The sequence below is a fragment of the Leucoraja erinacea genome, unplaced genomic scaffold (genome assembly GCF_028641065.1).
Source record: "Leucoraja erinacea ecotype New England unplaced genomic scaffold, Leri_hhj_1 Leri_472S, whole genome shotgun sequence".
In the NCBI taxonomy this organism is placed as follows: domain Eukaryota; kingdom Metazoa; phylum Chordata; class Chondrichthyes; order Rajiformes; family Rajidae; genus Leucoraja; species Leucoraja erinaceus.
In genome coordinates this window covers 18,296-46,033 of record NW_026576373.1, presented here as the reverse complement: position 1 = coordinate 46,033, position 27,738 = coordinate 18,296, and the positions used below count along the sequence as shown (strand labels likewise).

Sequence of the window (27,738 nt, the reverse complement as noted above, 5' to 3'; positions counted from 1 at the left end):
GTAGTTGTTTGGTGAAGCTGAAGGGGTTGGCTATGAAGGATGCTCCTCGCTTCCTGGCTCTTTCCTTCTGGCGTCTTCGGTGCCACTCAGCTCTACGGAGGGTCATCAGCTTCTTCCTCAGGATGGTTCACAGCTCAGCCAAGGGGGGACGTTGCTCTTCCCTGGCCTCTTTGTATTGCTTCTTGAGGGACTTCAGCTCCTGCCGGATCTTGTGGATCTTCGTTTGGTCGTTGGTTCGTGGTGAAAGGTGTTCTGGCCGGCTTCTTCTCCACTTCTCCAAACCTTTCCACTGCTAGGCTGATGATGATTGTCGTCATCGACTGCAGCCTTCGGTCCACGTCTCCCTTCGCAGTTGCTTCTAGCACCTTGTTGACATCCTCGTCAAACTGATGCCAGACTGCCGTCTTGCAGGCCTGAGGCCATCTGACTCGAACCTTCTCTGGAGAACTGTTCTGAGGGACTAGTTGCGCCACTTGGAGGCTTCGGGCTCTATGGGGTGATTACGGGCCCGGCTCCTCCTGCGTCTCACCAGGTAAAATACCTGTGCGTTGTGACACTCCCTGTCCCTCCAAACACTTCATCCGGGTCTGGTGAATCTTCAGGCCTCGGCTGTTCTTGCGAACCTTACCCCATCTGCATTTGATACTCATAGTCGGTTGTCCATTGCCATTAATCATTAACCTTTGTCCGTCCAATCGAGGTGCTCATCCTCCCCCCCTCTCGGGCACATCGATACATAGATACATAGACAATAGGTGCAGGAGTAGGCCATTCGGCCCTTCGAGCCTGCACCACCATTCAATATGATCATTGCTGATCATCCAACTCAGTATCCTGTACCTGCCTTCTCTCAATACCCTCTGATCCCCTTAGCCACAAGGGCCACATCTAACTCCCTCTTAAATATAGCCAATGAACTGGCCTCAACTACCCTCTGTGGCAGAGAGTTCTAGAGATTCACCACTCTCTGTGCGAAAAATGTTTTTCTCATCTCGGTCTTAAAGGATTTCCCCCTTATCCTTATGCTGTGAACCCTTGTCCTGGACTTCGCCAACATCGGAAACAATCTTCCTGCATCTAACCTGTCCAACCCCTTAAGAATTTTGTAAGTTTCTATAAGATCCCCCCTCGATCTCCTAAATTCTAGCGAGTATAAGCCGAGTCTATCCAGTCTTTCTTTATATGAAAGTCCTGACATCCCAGGAATCAGTCTGGTGAACCTTCTCTGTACTCCCTCTATGGCAATAAAGTCCGTCCTCAGATTTGGATACCATAGCTGTGCCCAATACTCCATGTGTGGTCTCACCAAGACCCTGTACAACTGCAGTAGAAACTCGCTGCTCCTATACTCAAATCCTTTTGCTATGAAAGTAAACATACCATTCGCTTTCTTCACTGCAGCTGCACCTGCATGCCTAATTTCAATGACTGGTGCACCAAGACACCTAGGTCTCGTTGCATCTCCCCTTTTCCTAATCGACCACCATTTAGATAATAGTCTGCTTTCCTTTTTGCCATCAATTTGGATAACCTCACATTTATCCACATTATACTGCATCTGCCAAACATTTGCCCACTCACCCAGCCTATCCAAGTCACCTTGCAGTCCTCTAGCATCCTCCTCACAGCTAACACTGCCCCCCAGCTTCGTGTCATCCGCAAACTTGGAGATGTTGCCTTCAATTCCCTCATCCAGATCATTAATATATATTGTAAATAGCTGGGGTCCCAGCACTGAGCTTTGCGGTACCCCACTAGTCACGGCCTGCCATTATGAAAAGGACCTGTTTACTCCTACTCTTTGCTTCCCGTTTGCCACCCAGTTCTCTATCCACATCAGCACTGAATCCCCAATACTGTGTGCTTTAAGTTTGTATACTAATCCCTTATGTGGGACCTTGTCGAAAGCTTTCTGAAAGTCCAGATACAACACATCCACTGGTTCTCCCTTATCCACTTTACTAGTTACATCCTCGAAAAATTCTATAAGATTCGTCAGACATGATTTACCTTTCGTAAATCCATGCTAACTTTGTCCAATCATTTCACCACTTTCCAAATGTGCTGCTGTCCCATCTTTAATAACTGACTCTAGCAGTTTCCCCGCTACCGATGTTAGACTAACTGGTCTGTAATTACCCATTTTCTCTCTCCCTCCCTTCTTAAAAAGTGGAGTTACGTTAGCTACCCTCCAATCCTCAGGAATTACTCCAGAATCTAAACAATTTTGAAAAGTTATCACTAATGCATCCACTATTTCTGGAGCTACTTCCTTAAGTACTCTGGGATGCAGACTATCTGGCCGTGTGGATTTATCGCCGTTTAATCCACTCAATTTACCCCAAACCACTTTCTGACTAACCTGGATTTCACTCAGTTCCTCCATCTCCTTTGACCCACGGTCCCCTGCTATTCCCGGAAGATTATTCATGTCTTCCTTAGTGAAGACAGAACCAAAGTAGTTATTCAATTGGTCCGCCATATCCTTGTTCCCCATGATCAACTCACCTGTTTCTGACTGCAAGGGACCTACATTTGTTTTAACTAATCTCTTTCTTTTCACATATCTATAAAAACTTTTGCAGTCATTTTTTATGTTCCCTGCCAGTTTTCTTTCATAATCTATTTTCCCTTTCCTAATTAAGCCCTTTGTCCTCCTGGGCTGCTCTCTGAATTTCTCCCAGTCCTCTGGTATGCTGCTTTTTCTGGCTAATTTGTACGCTTCATCTTTTGCTTTGATACTATCCCTGATTTCCCTTGTTATACACGGATGCACTACCTTCCCTGATTTATTCTTTTGCCAAACTGGGATGAACAATTGTTGTAGTTCATCCATGCAGCCTTTAAATGTCTTCCATTGCATATCCACCGTCAACCCTTTAAGAATCAATTGCCAGTCAATCTTGGCCCATTCACGTCTCATACCCTCAAAGTTACCTTTCTTTAAGTTCAGAACCATTGTTTCTGAATTAACAATGTCACTCTCCAGCCTAATGAAGTACTCCACCATATTATGGTCACTCTTGCCCAAGGGGGCACGCACAACAAGACTGCTAACTAACCCTTCCTCATTACTCAATATCCAGTCTAGAATAGCCTGCTCTCTCGTTGGTTCCTCCACATGTTGATTTAGGAAACTATCCCGCATACATTCCAAGAAATCCTCTTCCTCAGCACCCCTGCCAATTTGATTCACCCAATCTATATGTAGATTGAAGTCACCCATTATAGCTGTTTTACCTTTGTTGCACACATTTCTTATTTCCTGTTTGATGCCATCCCCAACTTCACTACTACTGTTACATGGCCTGTACACAACACCCACTAGCGTTTTCTGCCCCTTAGTGTTTCGCAGCTCTACCCATATCGATTCCACATCCTCCAAGCTAATGTCCTTCCTTTACGTTGCGTTAATCTCATCTCTAACCAGCAACGCTACCCCACCTCCTTTTCCTTTCTGTCTATCCCTCCTGAATATTGAATATCCCTGAATGTTCAGCTCACAGCCTTGGTCATCCTGGAGCCATGTCTCCATGATCCCAACTATATCATTATCATTAATAGCTATCTGCACGTTCAACTCATCCACATTATTACGAATGCTCCTTGCATTGAGACACAAAGCCTTCAGGCTTGTTTTTTACAACACTCTTACCCCTTTTACAATTATGTTGAAAAATGGCCCTTTTTGATTTTTGCCCTGGATTTGTCTGCCTGCCACTTTTACTTTTCACCTTGCTACCTATTGCTTCCACCCCCATTTTACACCCCTCTGTCTCTCTGCTCTCCCATTTAAGAACCCCACCACCTCTTATTCTGTTTATTATTGTTTTCTTCTCTCCCCCTACATGTTGGGTCTGAGTGCTTTCCTTCTCTGCCTCCTGCCTCACACACTGTCTACCAGCTTTCTCTATTTGAGTCCCTGGGGGTATTTTTCCATGTGTTTTTCTGTAGCGTGATTTGGGTCTCCTTCTCTGAGAGGAAGCGGTTTGGGCTGCCAACCCGCCCCGCCCCGGTTGCCGTCTTTCCGAGCTGTCCACTGTCCCTCCAGTCTTCACACCCTATTCTTGGTTGTCAACCAGTCTATTCCTGGTCGCCACTGGTTTCACCAGCACAGTGATTGATACAAATACATTGTTAGATGCTCCTGAACACATCATCAGTGATGTAACCTAGGGTCATTGGGTGTTTTGGGTCTTTCAACATCAGACACCCTCCTAATTAAGCCCTTTGTGCTCCTCTGTTGCACGCTGAATTTCTCCCAGTCCCCTGGTAGGCTGCTTTTTCTGGCTAATTTGTATGCTTCATCTTTTATTTTGATACTATCCCATATTTCCCTTGTTATCCCTTGGATGCACTACCTTCCCTGATTTATTCTTTTGCCAAACTGGGATGAACAATTGTTGTAGTTCATCCATGCAGTCTTTAAATGCCTTCCATTGCATATCCACCATCAACCCTTTAAGAATCAATTGCCAGTCTATCTTGGCCAATTCACGTCTCATACCCTCATGTTATGTTATGTTATTTAGTGAGTACTGTGTTTAAATACCTGTTGTGCTGCCGCAAGTAAGAATTTATTTTTTCCATTTTGGCACATATGACAATTAAATACGCTTGACTCCTGATGTTTATTGTGGTCCTATGTACAGTGGTACAATGAAGAGCTTTGTTCTGCATGCTGTCCAAACAGATAGGATACGATACATCAATGCAATCAAGTCCTTACAAAAGTAAGAGCGAAGGGGCAGGTACAGGGTGCAGAATATGGTTCTCAGCATTGAAGCGCATCAGTTCCAAAGACAAAGTCCAATATCCACAATGGGGTTGAGGTGAATCAGGCAGTACCCTAGCTTATGGAAGGATCATTCAGAAGCCTGATAACAGAGTGGAAGAAGCTGTTCCTGAATCCGGTGGTGCTCGCTTTCAAGCTTCTGTACCTTCTGCCGGACCACAGTGGGTAAAAGAAGGAATTACTGGAAATAGACAAAGTGCTGGAGTAACTCAGCAGGTCAGGCATCATCTATGGAGAAAAGGAATGGATGACGTTTCAGGTCAAGACCAGACTCACGGTGAGATCAAGAAATGGGAGGATGGAGGCAGAGATGATCCAAGTGAATTTGAGTGCAGGATGGAAATTGGTAGTGGCCAATGAAGTCCATGAGTTCTACAAAGAATGACCAGGGTGGAACATGTTGGCTGCTTTCCCTCGGCAGCGTGAAGTTTAGATGGAGTCGATGGTGGGGAGTGTGATCTGTGTGATGGACTGGGCTACATCTACAATGGTGGGGAGTGTGGTGTGTGTGTGGGACTGGGCTACATCTACAATGGTGGGGAGTGTGGTCTGTGTGGGACTGGGCTACATCTACAATGGTGGGGAGTGTGGAGTGTGTGATGGACTAGGCTACATCTACAATGGTGGGGAGTGTAGTGTGTGTGATGGACCGGGCTACATCTACAATGGTGGGGAGTGTGGAGTGTGTGATGGACTGGGCTACATCTACAATGGTGGGGAGTGTGGTCTGTGTGGGACTGGGCTACATCTACAATGGTGGGGAGTGTGGTGTGTGTGGGACTGGGCTACATCTACAATGGTGGGGAGTGTGGTGTGTGTGTTGGAGTGGGCTACATCTACAATGGTGGGGAGGGTGGTGGGTGGGGACGGGGCTACATCTACAATGGTGGGGAGTGCGGAGTGTGTGATGGACTCGGCTACATCTACAATGGTGGGGAGTGTGGTGTGTGTGATGGACTGGGCTACATGTACAATGGTGGGGAGTGTGGTGTGTGTGATGGTCTGGGCTACATCTACAATGGTGGGGTGTGTGGTCTGTGTGATGGACTGGGCTACATCTACAATGGTGGGTAGTGTGGTGTGTGTGATGGACTGGGCTACATCTACAATGGTGGGGAGTGTGGTGTGTGTGATGGACTGGGCTACATCTACAATGGTGGGGAGTGTGGAGTGTGTGATGGACTGGGCTACATCTACAATGGTGGGGAGTGTGGTGTGTGTGGGACTGGGCTACATCTACAATGGTGGGGAGTGTGGAGTGTGTGATGGACTGGGCTACATCTACAACTCTCTGCAATCTTGCGATCTTGGGGAGAGTTGTTCCTAAACCAAACCGTGATGCAACCTGTAAATAAATGATACAGTAAGGCGGGGTTAGTGATGCTAACCTATATATGATTGGTTGCATGCATAAACCAATCTACACAACCCAACACACTTTTCATGGTGCATTCTACGAATTTTATATGTAACATCTATCCCAAATAATCCACATTCCCTGGTGAACACATCTGGCTCACTACGGGAAAGACTTCTTGTCCTGGGCAAGGCATGGGTGGTTGACCAAGGTGCTGCCTGCAAGCTGGAACATCAACTCGGTGGAGGGATTGGAGGAGTTGGGCAAAGATGCTGAAGAGAAGAGCTGATCCAGGGGTTCACAGTGGTGGCACATTTGGATGGAGAACCTCTTCCATGTGACTAATGAGCCATTATCAGGGAGTAATTGGCAGACTCATAAGAGGCAGTGATGAGGATACAAGTTTTCATCCGGACCAAGAACCTGACAGGACAGTGCAATGAAACTCCCAAAGGTCCTGGTTGTGCACTCAGTGGAGGCTTGATGGGGTTGGGGGCACAGATCAAGTGTGGTGCTGAACAGGAGCTGCACCAGGACAACGGGCTGAATGGCCTCTGATGGCTCTGCGATTCTCATTACTAGCGTGAAGTGTTCACTCACAGCTGCCTGTGAGCAGACAAGGAACTCACACCCCATCCAGTCTTCTCCCTCCTTCACCCACTCAACTCCCAATCCTAGCGGTTTACTTGCTGAAGGTGTCGGGTCGTGGAATTGGAAAGGGGAATGGAATAGTTTGACGGGTTAACGTGGGTAGAGACACGGGATGGGCCCGGGCAGAATGAAGGTGGTGTAAAAATAACCATCACGTTCGCTCAACCACCAATGACAAAGCCCGCACAAAGTGGAAGTGAAACATAGACTTGGATTTCTAGTCGCGACGCAGTCAGCTCATCGCCATTTGTCGGCTCATCGCCACTTATTCTTGTTACACACTGTACCAGGATGGGAAGCGGTCAGTTCACGTTCGTACTGAGATCTCCCTCTCGAGATTAAAAAGATACATATTAATTATTTTAACTTCTATTTCAGATTATTCAAAGGACGACTGCGTTCACAATCCACCAATGAACGAGCGGTAAGTTGCCTCAATCGCAGAGTGTGTTCAGGACCGACACAGTGAGATGTGATGCCAAAACACAATGTGCCAGAGAAACAGCGGCTCAGGCAGCATCTGTGCAGGGAATGAACAGGCGACATGTTGGTTCAGGACCCTTCTTCAGACTGATCCGAAATATTGCCTGGCCATTCGCTCCACTGATGCTGCCTGACCCGCTGAGTTTCTCCAGCACTTTGTAGATGTTGGAACGGTGAGCAAAACACAATGTGATGATCTGGTCCATGTGTTTCACCCAGGCACCTGGTAAACGCTCTCCTCCTTGTTCTCTGGCAGGAACCTGAAGTACCTGAAGGATTACCTGATCAACTACAACCTTCCCGCTGGGCATGAGGGTTACATCAACATCCTGCTGTACGGAATGGTAGCGGCTGGGAAATCTTCCATCATCAACACCTTCCTCTCGGCTCTGGATCCAGATGGGAGGACCGTGATAAGTGTCCCGACCGGGATGAATGGCGACTCTCTCACACAGGAGGTACCCACTTTATAAAGTCGTTTAACTTCATAAAGTTCTTTAATATCCATTGTCAGAGACGAAATCAAAGCTTCCATGCAGTTTAGGCCGCCTATAGGGTGATTTCACGAAAGGTCACTGGAGCGTAGATCCGCACCCACGTGACCGAAAATCCCAAGTGGAGTACATGCTATACATCCGGTACATGTTAGTGAATGGGAAAACACGCACTTTCCCACCCGTCGCGTTTGCTCGCTGAATTTCATCAAAAGTAAGGCATTATTGACTTACATTTGATGAAATTCAGCGAGCAAACGCGATAATTCCCGATATTTTGGACCTTTAAATCTCCACGGCAAATGTCCGCTGTTCACTTCCGCTGGATTGGCACCTTCAGCTCCCTCTTTAATTTACCTTAGTTTCTATCTTTTTTTGGACTGTAAATTTAGGTAGCTGTGCCTCACGGTCACCCCGACTGGCACAGTAAATTGCAGCTCAAAAACAGGCAGTTTTCGATGTTTTTAACGGGTGGGAAAGTGCGTGTTTTCCCATTCACTAACATCTACCGGATGTATAGCATGTACTCCACTTGAGATTTTCGGTCACGTGGGTGCGGATCTACGCTCGAGTGACCTTTCGTGAAATCACCCTATTCCTTCTCTCCAGAGTCTGACGAAGTCTCGACCTGAAACGTCGCCTATTCCTTCTCTCCATAGATGCTGCCTCGCCCGCTGAGTTTCTCCAGCATTTTTTTGTCTACCTTTGATTTTCTAGCATCTGCAGTTATTTCTTAAACATGTAGTTTTGCATTCCTTATTAAACTGAGTAACTGACCCAGCTAAGCTGCCTTCCACAAGATGACATTGTGAAAACCCGGCCTGGATCATGGATCGGGTCAGCAATATAGTGAAACTGGGCATGGATCAGATCAATAATATAGAGATGGATCTACACCCACACTCTTGTTATTTAATACACACACAGATTGCTTTGCTGGAGAGGCAACATCACCGCCCATTCTTTATCCCCCTGGTTTACCTGACAACTGGACTCTTGGGATGTTTATAGGGAATAACAGCCACTCACTCACTGAGAACAAATGTCTGCTGATCGATTGTAAAACCCAATTCCAGTTCTCATCCGGGAATTCTCCCCATGTCCCTGGGACCCATCGTCACTGGGAACAGGGCAGGTAACAAGGTTTGTGTCCTAGTGTTAAGGTTTAGCCATCAGCCCACAACACAGAAGCACATAGACACAGAGTGCTGGAGTAACTCAGCGGGACAGGCAGCATCTGTGGAGAACATGGATAGGTGACGTGTCACAGAGTGCTGGAGTAAATCAGCGGGTCAGGCAGCATCTCTGGAGAGAAGGAATAGGTGAAGTTTCGGGTCGAGACCCTTTTGGTCTGAAGAAGGGTCTCGACCCGAAACGTCATCCATTCCTTCTCTGCCAGAATACTACCTGTCCCACTGAGTCACTCCAGCTTTTTGTGTCTATCTTCGTTTTAAACAGCATCTGCAGTTCCTTCCTACACAAAAGCAGATATTCTGTTGATCATTATGTTGCTGTTGATGGGATCCTGCTGTGAAGGGATTGCACATAGAAGCATAGAAAATAGGTGCAGGAATAGGCCATTCGGCCCTTCGAGCCAGCACCACCATTCAATATGATCATGGCTGATCATCCAACTCAGTATCCTGTACCTGCCTTCTCTCCATACCTCCTGATCCCTTTAGCCACAAGGGCCACATCTAACTCCCCCTTTAAATATAGCCAATCAACTGGCCTCAACTACCTTCTGTGGCAGAGAGTTCGAGATTCACTACTCTCTGTGTGAAAAATGTTTTTCTCATCTCGGTCCTAAAAGATTTCCCCTTTATCCTTAAACTGTGACCCCTTGTCCTGTACTTCCCCAACATCGGGAACAATCTTCCTGCATCTAGCTTGTCCAACCCCTTAAGAATTTTGTAAATTTCTATAAGAACCCCCCTCAATCTTCTAAATTCTAGCGAGTACAAGCCGAGTCTATCCAGTCTTTCTTCATATTAAAGTCCTGACATCCCAGGAATCAGTCTGGTGAACCTTCTCTGTACTCCCTCTATGGCAAGAATGTCTTTCCTCAGATTTGGATACCAAAACTGTACGCAATACTCCAGATGTGGTCTGACCAAGACCCTGTACAACTGCAGTAGAACCTCCCTGCTCCTATACTCAAATCATTTTGCATTGAATGCTAACATACCATTCGCTTTCTTCACTGCCTGCTGCACCTGCATACCTACTTTCAATGACTGGTGTGCCATGACACCCAGGTCTTGTTGCATCTCCCCATTTCCTAACGGCGCTTAATTCTCCACAAATAATGCTGGACAGATCAAGTTCAAGTGAGTTTATTGTCATGTGTCCCTGTTTAGGACAATGAAATTCTTGCTTTGCTTAAGCACACAGAACATAGCAGGCATTTACAACAAAACAGATAAGTGTGTCCATATAACCATATAACAATTACAGCACAGAAACAGGCCATCTCGGCCCTACAAGTCCATGCCGAACAAATCTTTTTCCCCTTAGTCCCACCTGCCTGCACTCGTACCATAACCCTCCATTCCCTTCTCATCCATATGCCTATCCAATTTATTTTTAAATGATACCAATGAACCTGCCTCCACCACTTCCACTGGGAGCTCATTCCACACCGCCACCACTCTCTGCGTAAAGAATTTCCCCCTCATATTACCCCTAAACTTCTGTCCCTTAATTCTGAAGTCATGTCCTCTTGTTTGAATCTTCCCTATTCTCAAAGGGAAAAGCTTGTCCACATCAACTCTGTCTATCCCTCTCATCATTTTAAAGACCTCTATCAGGTCCCCCCTTAACCTGCGCTCCAGAGAATAAAGACCTAACTTATTCAACCTATCTCTGTAACTTAGTTGTTGAAACCCAGGCAACATTCTAGTAAATCTCCTCTGTACTCTCTCTATTTTGTTGACATCCTTCCTATAATTGGGCAACCAAAATTGTACACCATACTCCAGATTTGGTCTCACCAATGCCTTGTACAATTTTAACATATACCATGATATAAATATATACATACATGAATAAGTAAACTGATAAAATGCAAATAACAGAAAGTGGTTATTAATAATCAGAGTTTTGTCCGAGCCAGGTTTAATAGCCTGATGGCTGTGGGGAAGTAGCTATTCCTGAACCTGGTTGTTGCAGTCTTCAGGCTCCTGTACCTTCTACCTGAAGGTAGCAGGGAGATGAGTGTGTGGCCAGGATGGTGTGGGTCTTTGATGATACCGCCAGCCTTTTTGAGGCAGCGACTGTGATAAATCCCCTCGACGGAAGGAAGGTCAGAGCTGATGATGGACTGGGCATTGCTTACTACTTTTTGTAGTCTTTTCCTCTCCAGGGCGCTAAAATTGCTGAACCAAGCCATGATGCAACTGGTCAGCATGCTCTCTACTGTGCACCTGTAGAAGTTAGAGAGAAACTTTCTTGACAAACCGACTCTCCGTAATCTTCTCAGGAAGTAGAGGCGCTGATGAGCTTTCTTGATAATTGCATTAGTGTTCTCGGACCAGGAAAGATCTTCAGAGATGTGCACGCCCAGGAATTTGAAGGTCTTGACCCTTTCCACCATCGACAAAGATGTATGTCTTTTTGAACATTCACAGCTGAGAACCTACAAGTTGGCGAAGTTAAAGTTTTGGGATGCAGCCGGATGGAATGCAATGGTGAAGCCGTATCAGAAACCGAAAGTGCTTCTTCGCATGATACTGGAGGGAAGAATTCCCATAGGAACAAACGTGAGTTTCCTCATTTATTTGCCGGTCTGCCCGGGAAACATCTTTCTACGTCAGATATGGTTCAGATGTAGATTCAAGCCCCGTGAGAGACAAACCTGTGATCTGAAGTGATGCACCCGGTGACTGTTTGAAGGAAGTGCTGCCCGGTCACATGGACTGTTGTCAAGAACTGGATGATGCTCATGTTGTTGTCAAATACTCTTGAGTACAATCCACTGATATTGCTCTCCCATATTGTAAGATATTACAGCTTCAGCATGTAGATAGAAACATGCACAGGTTTTCAGTCCACGCTGTTGCCAGTTTGGGTCTTTATTTTATAAATGTACACTGCACATACTCACATATTCACGAGACTGATATAGAATATATCACATGACACAAATCATATCATTCTAGTAACAATTACACTCATCATACACTATTATATACACTAATCATATGATACTTGCAATGTTACTGGTTGAATGGTTTTAATTAAGCGGCATCATTCTAGATTACAATGTTTAGTTTCGTTTAAAGAGAGCATGGAATTAGGCCCTTCGGCCCACTGAATAGCAACCACCCTGTACACTAGTTCTAGCCTGCACACACTAGGGACAGTTTACAGAAGCCAATTACCCTACAAACCCGCATGTCTTTGGAATGTGTGAAGAAACCGGAGCGCCCGGAGAAAACCCACACAATCACGGGGAGAATGTACAAACTCTATACAGACAGCACCCGTGGTCAGGATTGAACCCGAGTTCCTGGCATTGTAAGGCAGCAACTCTATCGCTGCACCATGGTTTAATGGTTTTAATTAAGTGCCATCATTCTAGTTTACATTGTTATAGATATGAATCATCGGGGGAAAGGGCGTGAAATAAGCCAAGTTTAACCACAGACAGCACCAAGTAAAATTAATCCTGAAATAACATAAAGGACGCAGTGACCGAGATTGGTCCTGGAGTAACACACAGAGACGGTGACCGAGATTGGTCCTGGAGTAACACACAGAGACGGTGACAGAGATTGGTCCTGGAGTAACACACAGAGACGGTGACAGAGATTGGTCCTGGAGTAACACACAGAGACGGTGACAGAGATTGGTCCTGGAGTAACACACAGAGACGGTGACAGAGATTGGTCCTGGAGTAACACACAGAGACGGTGACCGAGATTGGTCCTGGAGTAACCATATACTATAACCATATAACAATTACAGCACGGAAACAGGCCATCTCGGCCCTACAAGTCCGTGCCGAACACTTATTCTCCCCTAGTCCCATCTACCTGCACTCAGACCATAACCCTCCATTCCTTTCCCATCTATATAACTATCCAATTTATTTTTAAATGATAAAATCGAACCTGACTCCACCACTTCCACTGGAAGCTCATTCCACACAGCAACCACTCTCTGAGTAAAGACGTTCCCCCTCATGTTACCCCCAAACTTCTGTTCCTTAATTCTGAAGTCATGTCCTCTTGTTTGAATCTTCCCTACTCTCAATGGGAAAAGCTTATCGATGTCAACTCTGTCTATCCCTCTCATCATTTTAAAGACCTCTATCAAGTCCATATAACCATATAACCATATAACAATTACAGCACGGAAACAGGACATCTCGGCCCTACAAGTCCGTGCCGAACAACTTTTTTTTCCCCTTAGTCCCACCTGCCTGCACTCATACCATAACCCTCCATTCCCTTCTCATCCATATGCCTATCCAATTTATTTTTAAATTATACCAATGAACCTGCCTCCACCACTTCCACTGGAAGCTCATTCCACACTGTTACCACTCTCTGAGTAAAGAAGTTCCCCCTCATATTCCCCCTAAACTTCTGTCCCTTAATTCTGAAGTCATGTCCTCTTGTTGGAATCTTCCCTATTCTCAAAGGGAAAAGCTTGTCCACATCAACGCTAAGTCCCCCCTTAACCTTAAGCACTCCAAAGAATAAAGACCTAACTTGTTCAACCTTTCTCTGTAACTTAGTTGCTGAAACCCAGGCAACATTTTAATAAATCTCCTCTGTACTCTCTCTATTTTGTTGACATCCTTCCTATAATTGGGCGACCAAAATTGTACACCATACTGCAGAATTGGTCTCACCAATGCCTTGTACAATTTTAACATTAAATCCCAACTTCTGTACTCAATGCTCGGATTTATAAAGGCTAGCACACCCAAAGCTTTCTTTACCACCCTATGTACATGAGATTCCACCTTCAGGGAACTATGCACAGTTATTCCTAGATCACTCTGTTCAAATGTATTCCTCAATTCGCTACCATTTACCATGTGCGTCCTATTTTGATTTGTCCTGCCAAGATGTAGCACCTCACACTTATCAGCATTAAACTCCATTTGCCATCTTTCAGCCCATTCTTCCAAATGGTCTAAATCTCTCTGTAGACTTTGGAAATCTACTTCATTATCCACAACACCACCTATCTTAGTATCATCTGCATACTTACTAATCCAATTTACACTCCATCATCCAAATCATTGATGTACATGACAAACAACAGTGGACCCAACACAGATCCCTGAGGCACCCCACTAGTCACCTGCCTCCAACCTGACAAACAGCCACCCACCATTACTCTCTGGCATCTCCCATTCAGCCACTGTTCCCAGCATCCCAGAAACCTTCCCCTGTGCCATTTCCAAAGCTACAAATCCTTCCTACATTCAGATGACCAGAACTGCACCCAATACTCCAAATGCAGTGTGACCAAAGTCCTATAAAGGTGCATTGTGACTTCCTGACTCTTACACTCAATACCCTGTCCGATGAAAGAAAGCACACCATATGCCTCCTTTACTACTCTATATACATGTTATGGAAAGATGTTGTCAAGCTCAGGAGTTATACACTTGGATCCCGATCCTTCTGTGCAACAAGCTCTGATTAAGAAGAGAAGTAAAGGGAAGTATAGGTTGGTCAGCCCCAAATCAGTGAATTTAAAATCAATTCACTGATTTGAAGCTATTGGAGAGGAGTTTTCCAGATACAGTAGAAGTGTATAAAATGATGAGAGACATAGATAGGATGGTCAGAACCTTTTCCCCAAGGTGGAAATGTCAAAGTCTCGAGGTCACATCTTAAGATGAAAGGAGCAATGTTGAAAGGAGATGTGTCAAAGAACCACAGTGTGGAAACAGGCCCTTTGGCCCATATTCCCCACACCAGCCAACAAGTCCCCTCTACACTAGTCCCACCTGCCCACGTTTTGCCCATATCCCTCCAAACCTGTCCTATCCATGTACCTGTCTAACAGTTTCTTAAATGTTGGGATAGTCCAAGCCTCAACTATCTCCTCTGGCAGCTCGTTCCATACACCCACCACCCTTTGTGTGACAAATGTATCCCTTAGATTCCTATTAAATCTTTCCCCCCTTCACCATAAACCTATGTCCTCTGGTCCTTGATACATCTATTCTAAGCATGAGAATCTGTGCATCTGCCAGATATATTCCTCTCACGATTTTATACTCCTCTATAAGATCTATAGAGTATAGGAGCAGGGAGGTTCTACTACAGTTGTACAGGGTCTTGGTGAGACACACCTGGAGTATTGCGTACAGTTTTAGTGTCCTAATCTGAGTAAATACATTCTTGCCATAGAAGGGAGTACAGAGAAGGTTCACCAGACTGATTCCTGGGATGTCAGGACTTTCATATGAAGAAGGACTGGATAGACTCGGCTTGTACTCGCTAAAATTTAGAAGATTGAGGGGGGATCTTATAGAAACTACAAAATTCTTAAGGGGTTGGACAGGCTAGATGCAGGAAGATTGTTCCAGATGTTGGGGAAGTCCAGAACAAGGGATTACGGTTTAAAGATAAGGGGGAAATCTTTTAGGACCGAGATGAGAAAAACATTTTTCACAAATCTCTGGAATTCTCTGCCACAGAAGGTAGTTGAGGTCAGTTCATAGGCTAGATTTAAGAGGGAGTTAGATGTGGCCCTTGTGGCTAAAGGGATCAGGGGGTATGGAGAGAAGGCAGGTACAGGATACTGAGTTGGATGATCAGCCATGATCATATTGAATGGCCGAAGGACATACTCCTGCACCTGTTTTGTATGTTTGTATCTCCCCACATTCTGTGCTCCATGGAACAGAGTTCCAGCCTACTCAACCTCTCCGTATAGCTCACAAACTCTAGTTCTGGAAAGATACCCTAGTTGGGATGACAGTGGAACAACAATGGCAGGTATTTCTGGGAATAATACAAAAGGTGCAGGATCAGTTCATTCCTAAGATCAGTTCATTCCATATAACCATCTAACCATATAACAATTACATGTTACTTTTTAAGAAAGGCGGGAGAGAGAAAATAGGAAATTATAGATCAGTTAGCCTGACATTGGTGGTGGGAAAGATAATGGAGTCAATCATAAAAGATGAAATAGCGGCACCTAAGGGGGCCTTTAAAACAATCTGAGTGGAATCTCAGTGAAAGGCACTTTTTCTGAACTTTCCTGGCCTGGTACGGGCCTTTTGGGCCAAAATGCTCCTCCTGGGCTAATAGGGGCATTTTGGGCAAAAGGGACTGGTTTCTCAGCTAATAAGGGCCTTGTGGGCCGATATTAGTGGCTTCAGGCAGGCCGAACAACTCATTTCATTTCATTTCCAATTGCATTGCAGTTTCTAGCATAGGGCAGGCTGAATAGCTCATTGCATTTTCATTTCCATATAACCATATAACCATATAACAATTACAGCACGGAAACAGGCCATCTCGACCTTTCTAGTCCGTGCCGAACACATAATCTCCCCTAGTCCCATATACCTGCGCTCAGACCATAACCCTCCATTCCCTTCCCATCCATATAACTATCCAATTTATTTTTAAATGATAAAAACGAACCTGCCTCCACCACCTTCACTGGAAGCTCATTCCACACAGCTACCACTCTCTGAGTAAAGAAGTTCCCCCTCATGTTACCCCTAAACTTCAGTCCCTTAATTCTCATGTCATGTCCCCTTGTTTGAATCTTCCCTACTCTCAGTGGGAAAAGCTTTTCCACGTCAACTCTGTCTATCCCTCTCATCATTTTAAAAACCTCTATCAAGTCCCCCCTTAACCTTCTGCGCTCCAAAGAATAAAGCCCTAACTTGTTCAACCTTTCTCTGTAACTTAGTTGCTGAAACCCAGGCAACATTCTAGTAAATTTCACTTCCATTGTCATTGCAGTTTCAAGCACAGGGCAGGCCAAGCCAAACAGTGGATTGCATTTTCATTTAATTTCCATTGCCTTTGCACTTTCAAACACAGGGCAGGCTAAAGTCAAACAGCTGATTGCATTTTCACATCATTTCCATTGCCATTGTACTTTCAAGCACAGGGCCGGCTCTAGCCAAACAGCACATTGCATGTTCACTTTATTTCCATTGCCATTGCAGTTTTAAGCACAGGGCAGGCTCAAGCCAAACAGATTGCATTTTCACTTCATTTCCATTGCCATTGCAGTTTCAAGCACCGGGCAGGCCATAGTAAGTATGCAGATGATACTAAGATAGGTGGATAATGAAGTAGATTTCCAAAGTCTACAGAGAGATTTAGACCATTTGGAAGAATGGGCTGAAAGATGGCAGATGGAGTTTAATGCTGATAAGTGTGAAGTGCTACATCTTGGCAGGACAAATCAAAATAGGACGCACATGGTAAATGGTAGCTAATTGAGGGATGCAGTTGAACAGAGGGATCTAGGAATAACTGCATAGTTCCCTGAAGGTGGAATCTCATGTAGATAGGGTGGTAAAGAAAGCTTTTGGAGTGCTTACCTTTATAAATCAGAGCATTGGGTATAGAAGTTGGGTTGTAATGTTAAAATTGTACAAGGCATTGGTGAGACCAATTCTGGAGTATGGTGTACAATTTTGGTCGCATAATTATAGGAAGAATGTCAACAAAATAGAGAGAGTACAGAGGAGATTTACTAGAATGTTGCCTGGGTTTCAGCAACTAAGTTACAGAGAAAGGTTGAACAAGTTAGGTCTTTATATTATTTGGAGCGCAGAAGGTTAAGGGGGGACTTGATAGAGGTCTTTAAAATGATGAGAGGGATAGACAGAGTTGACGTGGATAAGTTTTTCCCATTGAGAGTAGGGAAGATTCAAACAAGAGGACATGACTTAAGAATTAAGGGGCAGAAGTTTAGGGGTAACATGAGGGGGAACTTCTTTACTCAGAGAGTGGTAGCTGTGTGGAATGCGCTTCCAGTGGAAGTGATGGAGGCAGGTTCGATTTTATAATTTAAAAATAAATTGGATAGGTATATGGACGGGAAAGTAATCGACGGTTATGGTCTGAGTGCAGGTAGATGGGACTAGGGGAGAATAAGTGTCCGGCACGGACTAGAAGGGCCGAGATGGCCTGTTTCCGTGCTGTAATTGTTATATGATTATATAAACAACTCATTTCATTTTCATTAAGGGCTAACAAAGCATTTATTCAAGTACATTGCATACTCACAGTGTTCTGTAGTTTCCCAGGTCAGACAGAGAGTCATGACCTCTCCCTCTCCATCTTGCAGACAGACTGAGTCACGCCCACCCTTCCGGGTTTATAGTCCCACCCCCCTCCCACCGGAAGGAACGTGGCCTTTATGGCGGTGATTGACAGGAGAGAGAATCTGAAGTTTTTTTAAACATTGATAAGTCTTTTATTTTTCATCGATGGGAAAAATCCTCGGGGCCTGCGCAGCGGAGGAGGACTCTGAGAAAGGTGGCCAGAAAATCACATCCATATGTCATAGCGTTTTTTGTAAAATGAAAGCACAGTGCAAACAGGAAGTGGTCAAGATGATACTTTTAATTTAATAGATTAAGGGTTTGGACACACTCGAGGCAGGAAACATGTTCCTGCTCTTGGGGGAGTCCAGAACCAGGGGCCACAGTTTATAACCATATAACCATATAACAATTACAGCACGGAAACAGGCCATCTCGGCCCTACAAGTCCATGCCGAACAAATTTTTTTTTCCCCTTAGTCCCACCTGCCTGCACTCGTACCATAACCCTCCATTCCCTTCTCATCCATATGCCTATCCAATTTATTTTTAAATGATACCAATGAACCTGCCTCCACCACTTCCACTGGGAGCTCATTCCATACCGCCACCACTCTCTGCGTAAAGAAGTTCCCCCTCATATTACCTCTAAACTTCTGTCCCTTAATTCTGAAGTCATGTCCTCTTGTTTGAATCTTCCCTATTCTCAAAGGGAAAAGCTTGTCCACATCAACTCTGTCTATCCCTCTCATCATTTTAAAGACCTCTATCAGGTCCCCCCTTAACCTTCTGCGCTCCAGCGAATAAAGACCTAACTTATTCAACCTATCTCTGTAACTTAGTTGTTGAAACCCAGGCAACATTCTAGTAAATCTCCTCTGTACTCTCTCTATTTTGTTGACATCCTTCCTATAACTGGGCGACCAAAATTGTACACCATACTCCAGATTTGGTCTCACCAATGCCTTGTACAATTTTAACATTACATCCCAGCTTCTATACTCAATGCTCTGATTTATAAAGGCTAGCGTACCAAAAGCTTTCTTTACCACCCTATCTATATGAGATTCCAAGTTTAAGATAAAGGGCTAAGTCATTTAGAACGTAAATGAGGAAACATTTTTTCTCACAGAGAGTTGTGAGTCTGTGGAATTCTCTGCCTCAGAGGGCGGTGAAAGCCGGTCCTCTAGATACTTTCAAGAGAGCGCTAGATAGGGCTCTTACGGATAGCAGAGTCAGGGGATATGGGGAGAAGGCAGGAACGGGGTACTGATTGTGGATGATCAGCCATGATCACATTGAATGGCGGTGCTGGCTTGATGGGCCGAATGGCCTACTACTGCACCTATTGTCTACTGTCTATCCTTGTAAATCTTCTCTGTACCCTTTCCAGCTTGACAACATCTTTCCTATAACATGGTGCCCAGAACTGAATACAATACTCTAAATGCAGTCCCACCAAAGTTGTATACAAATGCTGATCCTGGAAAGGGATCCTAGCTGAAATTACGGTGGAACAGCAACGGCAGGAATTTCTAGGCATAATCCGGAAGACGCAGGATCATTTCATTCCGAAAAGGAAGAAAGATTCTAAGGGGAGTAGGAGGCAACCGTGGCTGACAAGAGAAGTGAGGGATAGAATAAAACTAAAAGAAAAGATGTATAACACAGCCAAGAGTAGCCAGAAGCCAGAGAAACTTTCATAGGACATCAGAAGGAAACAAAACGGGCAATATGGGCTGAAAAGATGAAGTACGAAGGGAAGCTGGCCAGGAATATAAAGAAGGGCAGTCTAAGCTTCTTTCGATATGTTAAGGGAAAAAGAGTAACAAAGTCAAATATGGGTCCCTTGAAGGCAGACACGGGTGAAATTATTATGGGCAACAAGGAAATAGCAGAAGAGTTGAATAGGTACTTCGGATCTGTCTTCACTAAGGAAGACACAAACAATCTCCCAGATGTACTGAAGGACAGAGGATCTAAGGGGGTAGAGGAACTGAAAGAAATGTGCATTAGGCGAGAAATAGTATTGGGTAGGCTAATGGGACTGAAGGATGATAAATCCCGTAGGCCTGATGGTCTGCATCCCAGGGTCCTTGGGGAAGTGGCTCTAGAAATAGTGGACGCATTAGTGATCATTTTCCAATGTTCAATAGATTCAGGATGAGTTCCTGTGGATTATAGTTAATATTATCCCACTTTTCAAGAAAGGAGCGAGAGAGAAAACGGGGAATTACAGACCAGTTAGCCTGACTTCGGTGGTGGGAAAGATGCTGGAGTCAATTATTAAAGAGGTAATAATGGGGCATTTGGATAGCAGTAAAAGGATTAGTCCAAGTCAACATGGATTTATGAAAGGGAAATCATGCTTGACTAATCTTCTGGAATTTTTTGAGGGCGTGACAAGTAAAATGGATGAAGGGGTGCCAGTGGATGTAGTGTATCTAGACTTTCAGAAAGCCTTTGATAAGGTCACGCACGGGAGACTGGTGACTAAAATGATAGCACATGGTATTGGGGGTTAGATGTTGACATGGATAGAAAATTGGTTGGCAAACCGGAAGCATAGAGTAGGAGTAAACGGATCATTTTCAGAATGGCAGGCAGTGGCGAGTGGAGTGCCGCAAGGCTCGGTGTTGGGGCCGCAACTGTTTACCATAAACTGTATATTAATGAGTGGGAAGAGGGAATTAGGAGCAACACTAGCAAGTTTGCAGATGACACAAAGCTGGGTGGCAGAGTGAACTGTGAAGAGGATGTTAGGAGGTTGCAGTGTGACCTGGACAAGTTGAGTGAGTGGGCAGATGCGTGGCAGATGCAGTATAATATAGATAAATGTGAGGTTATCCACTTTGGCGGCAAAAACAAGGGGGCAGATTATTATCTCAATGGGGTTAGGTTAGGTAAGGGGGAGTTGCAGCGAGACCTTGGTGGCCTTGTACGCCAGTCACTGAAAGTTGGCTTGCAGGTACAGCAGGCAGTGAAGAAAGCTAATGGAATGTTGGCCTTCATAACAAGAGGATTTCAGTATAGGAGTAAAGAGGTTCTTCTGCAGTTGTATAGGGCTCTGGTGAGACCACATCTGGAGTATTGCGTACAGTTTTGGTCTCCTAATTTGAGGTAGGACATCCTTGTGATTGGGGCAGTGCAGCGTAGGTTCACGAGATTGATCCCTGGGATGGCGGGACTGTCATATGAGGAAAGATTGAAAAGACTAGGCCTTCACTGGAGTTTAGAAGGATGAGGGGTGGTTCTTATAGAAACATATAAATTTATAAAAGGACTAGACAAGCTAGATGCAGGAAAAATGTTCCCAATGTTGGGCGAGTCCAGAACCAGGGGCCACAGTCTTAGATTAAAGGGGAGGTCATTTAAGACTGAGGTGAGAAAAAAAAATTTCACACTAAGAGAGTTGTGAATTTATGGAATTCCCTGCCACCGAGCGCAGTGTAGGCCAAATCACTGGATGGATTTAAGAGAGAGTTAGATAGAGCTCTAGGGGCTAGTGGAGTCAAGGGATATGGGGGGAAGGCAGGCACGGGTCATTGATAGGGGATGATCAGCCATGATCACAATGAATGCTGGCTTCTGCACCTATTTTCTATGTTTTTATGTAACATGGCCTTCCAACGTTTATACTCAGTACTCTGACCAATGAATGCCAATGTTCCAAAAGCCTTTTTGACCACCTGATCTACCTGCGACTCAACCTTCACGGAACCATCCACCTGCACTCTTAGATCTCTCTGCTCCACAACACTACCCAGAGCCCCACCATTCACCATGTAGGTCCTGCCCAAGTTAAACTTCCCAAAGTGCAATACCTCATATGTCTATATATTTCTCTGTAATAAATTCCATCAACTATTCCTCAGATGACCTTTTTGGTCACATCTTCAAAAATCGAAATCAGGTTGATGAGACACGACCTCCCACGTACAAAACCATGCTGTCCCATATCAGCTCTTGGCCATCCAAATGCCGGTATATCCTACCCCTTAGAATACTCTCCAGTAATTTCCCGACTACAGATGTTAAGCTCACTGGCCTATAGTTCCCATTATTTTCCCTGGAGTCCTTCTTGAATAGAGGCACATTTACTTCCCTCCAGTCTTCCGGCACCTCCCCTGTATTTAAAGACGGCATGAATTTCAACCAGGGCTCTTGCAATTTCCTCTCTAGTTCCCCACAATGCCCTCGGATATATCTGATCAGGCCCTGGACATTTGTCCACCTTCATATCATATAACCATACAACCATATAACAATTACATGTTACTTTTTCAGTAAGGCGGGAGAGAGAAAACAGGGAACCAGTTAGCCTGACGGTGGTGGGGGAAGCTAATGGAGCAATTGATAAAAGTAAAAAGTAAAAAACAATTACACCTTCAGGATTTCTTTGACGGTATCACTGACTGCTCTCCAGACACTTCCACTGACTGTCCCAAGTTTCTCTGTCTTTCTGTCTTTCTCCTCGATAAATACAGAGGAGAAAAACTCATTGATGACCTTGCCCATCTCCTGTGGCTCCACACAGATGTGACCGCTTTGATTCCCGAGAGGTCCCACTCTCTGGTTACCCTTTGGTGTGTGGAGAGGGTCAACACCTTCCGGTTTCTCGGCGTCCATATCGCTGCTGACATCTCCTGGACGGACAACACGACAGCGGTCATCAAGAAGGCTCAGCAGCGGCTGCACTTCCTGAGGGTCCTCAGGAAGCACAACCTGGACTCTAACCTGCTGCTGACCTTCTACCGCTCGTCCATCGAGAGCCTGCTGACATACTGCATTACAGCATGGTATGGCAGCTGCACCATGGCAGACAGGGAGAGGCTTCAGAGGGTAACCAGGACAGCGCAGAGGATCATTGGCTGCCCTCTCCCCTCCCTGATGGACATCTACACCTCCCGCTGCCTTAGCAGGGTAAAGAAGATCATCAAAGACAGCTCCCATCCTGCGTTTGGACTGTTCGACCTGCTGCCCTCTGGAAGGCGCTATAGGTGCATCAAATCCAGGACAAACAGACTCAGGAATAGTTGCTTTCCGAGAATTATATCTACTATAAATTCAAATTCACACATGCACTGACTACACCGCCCAACACGGACTTCCATCTGTATATATGTATATATGTATGTAGCGCCGCAGAATTTGTGCACCTATCCCCCCCCCCCCCCCATCTCCCTTCTGTTTTTTTTTTTTGTTTTTTTTCTGTTTCTTGTTTTTTGTGATAAATTGTATGTATGCACTGAGTACGAGCAGCTTTCAGTTTCACTGTACATGTATAGTGACAATAAATGGCATATCTATATCTATCTTTTCCCCGTTATATATTTATAAATCCACTTGGGATTTTCCTTAATGCTATCTGGCAGATCTATCTCCTGGCCATTTTTTGCTGATTTCCTTTTTCAGTTTACTCCTTAGTTTCTGAAACTCCTCCAGGGATACACCTGATCCAAGTTGCCTATACCTGTCCCATGTGTCCTTATTCTTGACCAATGCTTCAAATTCTCTCGTCAGCCAAGCTTCCTCACGGTTGTCTGCCTTGCCCTTCATTCTAACAGGGACGTACATGTCCTGAACTTTTGTCTGCACACTTACAAAATCCTACTGGGCTGATGTTCCTTTCCCCTCAAATAACCTGCTCCAGTCAACTTGAACAAGACCTCCTCTCAAACCCTCAAAGTTGGCCTTGCCCCATTTGAGCATTTTAACACTTTTTCTTACACTGAGGGGCGTTTTTTATACACCGGGTGTTGTGAGTGCCTGGAATGTTTTACCATTCTGATACGATAGTGGCATTTGAGAGGCTTTTAGATGGGCACGTCAATACGCAGGGAATAGAGGGATATGGATCTTTGCATCATGCCCATCACAGACATTGTGGGATGAAGGGTCTTCTCCTGTGCTATACTGAACTGTTCCATGTTTTGTAAACCTGGAAAAGCTGATCTCACCGTTTACTCTACCTTGCTATTTGTGCCGCAAAGAAACATAGAAACATAGAAAATAGGTGCAGGAGTAGGCCATTCGGCCCTTTGAGCCTGCACCGCCATTCAATATGATCATGGCTGATCATCCAACTCAGTATCCCATCCCTGCCTTCTCTCCATACCCCCTGATCCCTTTAGCCACAAGGGCCGCATCTAACTCCCTCTTAAATATAGCCAATGAACTGGCCTCAACTACCTACTGTGGCAGAGAATTCCACAGATTCACCGCTCTCATATCGGTCCTAAAAGACTTCCTTCTTATCCTTAAACTGTGACCCCTAGTTCTGGACTTCCCCAACATCGGGAATAATCTTCCTGCATCTAGCCTGCCCAACCCCTTAAGAATTTTGTAAGTTTCTATAAGATCCCCCCTCAATCTTCTAAATTCTAGCGTGTGCAAGCCGAGTCTATCCAGTCTTTCTTCATATGAAAGTCCTGCCATCCCAGGAATCAGTCTGGTGAACCTTCTCTGTACTCCCTCTATAGCAAGAATGTCTTTCCTCAGATTAGGAGACCAAAACTGTACGCAATACTCCAGGTGTGGTCTCACCAAGACCCTGTACAACTGCAGTAGAACCTCCCTGCTCTTATACTCAAATCCTTTTGCTATGAAGACCTCACATTTTCCCACCTTGTATTCCATCTGCCATGTTCTTGCCTGTTCACTTACTCCATACACCAGAAGCCTCCTGCATCCCCTCATCTGGCTTTATATCAGCCACAAGCATAGACATTGTACCTACACTTCTCACCAGATTACTGAGACACACAACCAACTGCTCACACTGGCACAAATTCAATGTTACATTTTTTTGCTGACTGACCAATTATCTATATCATCCTGTGATCTGAAACTTTCATCCACACAGGGACAATTACTGAATAGTCTGCAAACTTTGTTACCAGGCCCCCTATATTTACGCAGGTGTAAGGTACAGAGTAATGGACTGAATACTGAGGAGCTCAGAGCAAACTCCAAATCTGCTCTTCGGGCCAGAGGTAACTCACAAGGGAAGGAAATGGATAATGACCACTAGGCAGAGCAACATTTGCAGGTGGAGTTTGTCTGATACAGAGAGACCCCACTGATAACAAACCAAGAGTGAGCAATGTATCCACGTGGATGTCAGTAGATGTTTGAAGGGGGTGAATGGGTTGTGTCTGGCAGGACAGTTACATCCAGTCAGCATCAACCTCAGTGCTATTGAACTGTGAGGATCAGTGTTCTTGTAGCTCTCATTGTAACCACTTCTTCCTTGTCTAATTCCTTGTCTAATTCAGCTGCACGATTTCAATCCGACCTTTCCTGAAGAGTATCCAGTAATTCCGGGAAATGCCATTCACGGAGTTGCTTTCATTTTTGACATGATCACTGTGGAAAACATCAGTGGGGATAAAATGAAGCATTTTCAGGAATTACAGACCATCGCAGCACAGAAATGTAGGTGCTTTCTTTTGATCAGTGTAATATTTCTCGTTGTTCTGTGGTAGCGAAATACTAATATCAATCAAATGTCTCTTCCAGGTGGTCACAGGGTTGTGATTGGGACCAAGTTTGAAAAGTTAGCGATAAAGGAGAAGAACCATGCGTGGATTTATGAATACAAGCCCCTGCAGCAGAAGGTAATAATCTGTTGTGTCGGGAGTAAAGATATTATGACAGCAAAGGTCCAATCATCCACTATTCCTGGAACTTGCAAATGTTCTGGTTTCTTGGATGTTCCTCCTATTAATACCCAGACAAACTGTGATTGAATACATAACAGTGAACAAAGAAGAATACAGCACAGGAACAGGCCCTTCGGCCCACCATATGTGTGCTGATTAACATGATGTCAGTCTAACTAATCCCATCTGCCTGCACACGGTCTATATCCCTCTGATCCCTGCGTTTGTTAAATGCCTTTTAAACATTGCTGCCATATCTGCTTCCACCACCACCCCTGGCAGCATGTTCCAGATAGTCACAATGCTATGGATAAAAAACATGCCCCACACAACTTCTTTCAACTTTGTCCCACTCAGCTTAAAGCTCTGCCTCTAGACCTTGACATTTCCACTTTGGGGAAAAAGGTTCGGACTGTCTACCCTGACTATGCGGCTAATTGTTTTAAACACTTTCATCAGGTTGCCTCACCTTGTGCACCCTCTCACAAGACTCCACAGCTTTCTGTTAATCGAGTGGCTGGAACATCACACAATACTACAAAAGCAGCAAAACCAAAGTTGTATATAACTGCAACATGACTTGGGCAACTTTCACCCTCAGCACCCTGACTGTTGAAGGCTAGTATGCTGTACACCTTTACTGCCCTATCTATGTGTGTTCACACTGTCAGGGAACTATGGACATGGATCCCAAGATCACTGTACATCAATGCTCTTCATGGTGCTGACATGTCATGTCTACTCTTCTCTTACATTTCATCTCCCAAATGTAACATATGTCTGGATTGAACTTTGGCTGCCATTTCTCTGCCCATTTTTCCAACTGATCTACATTCTGCTGTATCGTTTAACAACTTTCCTCCCCAACCACAATTCCACAATAACACCCCTCCACCACTACTGTCTGCCTTATTTGGCCAAGCCAAATTTGAATTCCATCTACCAAGTGTCCAGGCATGTCATATACCTAGTTCCCTAATTAGTTCTTGCTTTCTTTATATTCCCCAAAGGTCTTGTCCTAAACCTTACTTATGCTTCTTCCTCTTGCCATTGTCTTTTCACTGAGCATGATCATTCAAATTGACAAGATTCACTTCTATTGACACAAGCCATGATGCGGAAGGCAGGAAAAGGGAAGGTCACATCGGACACGAAGAGGAGACAGAATAAAAAAGGAATAAACCGAGAATAAGAGGGTCATAGAGTATGTTTCTTAAATGTACATTATTTTAATGGCTGAGAGACATTGTAAAGAAAGGTGGATGAGCTTATGAGTGCGGGTAAGACGCACCTTAGAAGTATGATTGTGTTGGCGAGTCTAGTGAAACTATGGTTGCAGGAAGGGCTTGTGATTTGGAAACTAAATATTCCATGATTTGCATAGAAATTGGGTGACAAGGAGTGAGGCTAATGCGGCCCTTCGGGCCTGCACCACATGCGGGCCATCATATGATCATGGCTGATCATGCTAACTGCACGTATGCGCTCTTTACCAGTGCGCTTCTCTGCCATACCCTGGCTGATCCGGCGCTTAGGCCACACAGTGTCGGTGCACATCTAAATTCCTCGTTTAATATCCGCATGAATCTGCCCAACTTTACGCTCTCTGGTGCAGAGGAGTTCCAGAGCTTCACCATCTACTCCTTGTAAAATGTTCTTCGCATCTCGGTTTTTAAATGTTATTTTCTCCATTTCGCCCCTATATCCTTAAGCTGGGACTTCCTTGTCCTGACTTCCGCCAACATCGGAGAACAATCTTCCTGCATGTCTAGGGGCCTGTCGCTACCCCCTTAATATATTTTCGTATATTTCTATATAGATCCCTTCGCATGCCCTAAAGTCTGAGAGTATAAGACCAAGTCTATCGCAGTCATTTCTGTGCAGAAACATCCTGACATCCCAGAATCTAGTCTGGCTGAAGCCTTCTCTGTGACTTAGCCCCTCTATAGCAATAATGTCGGCTTTCTCAGATTAGGAGATACGCAAGAACTGTACGTCAATACTCCAGGTGTGGTCTCACG

At 44.8% G+C, this 27,738-nt stretch overlaps 1 protein-coding gene across 1 annotated transcript; it reads left to right on the top strand.

The window, feature by feature from the left end:
* The first annotated feature begins 5,716 nt into the window (after positions 1-5,716).
* On the top strand, positions 5,717-26,808 carry LOC129693914 (uncharacterized). The gene is made up of 6 exons (XM_055630648.1): positions 5,717-7,104; positions 7,182-7,227; positions 7,543-7,744; positions 11,410-11,541; positions 25,331-25,490; positions 25,575-26,808. The coding sequence occupies exons 1-6, from the start codon at positions 7,095-7,097 to the stop codon at positions 25,802-25,804; spliced, it is 780 nt and encodes a 259-aa protein (XP_055486623.1). The 5' UTR covers positions 5,717-7,094; the 3' UTR covers positions 25,805-26,808.
* The last annotated feature ends 930 nt before the right edge of the window (positions 26,809-27,738 follow it).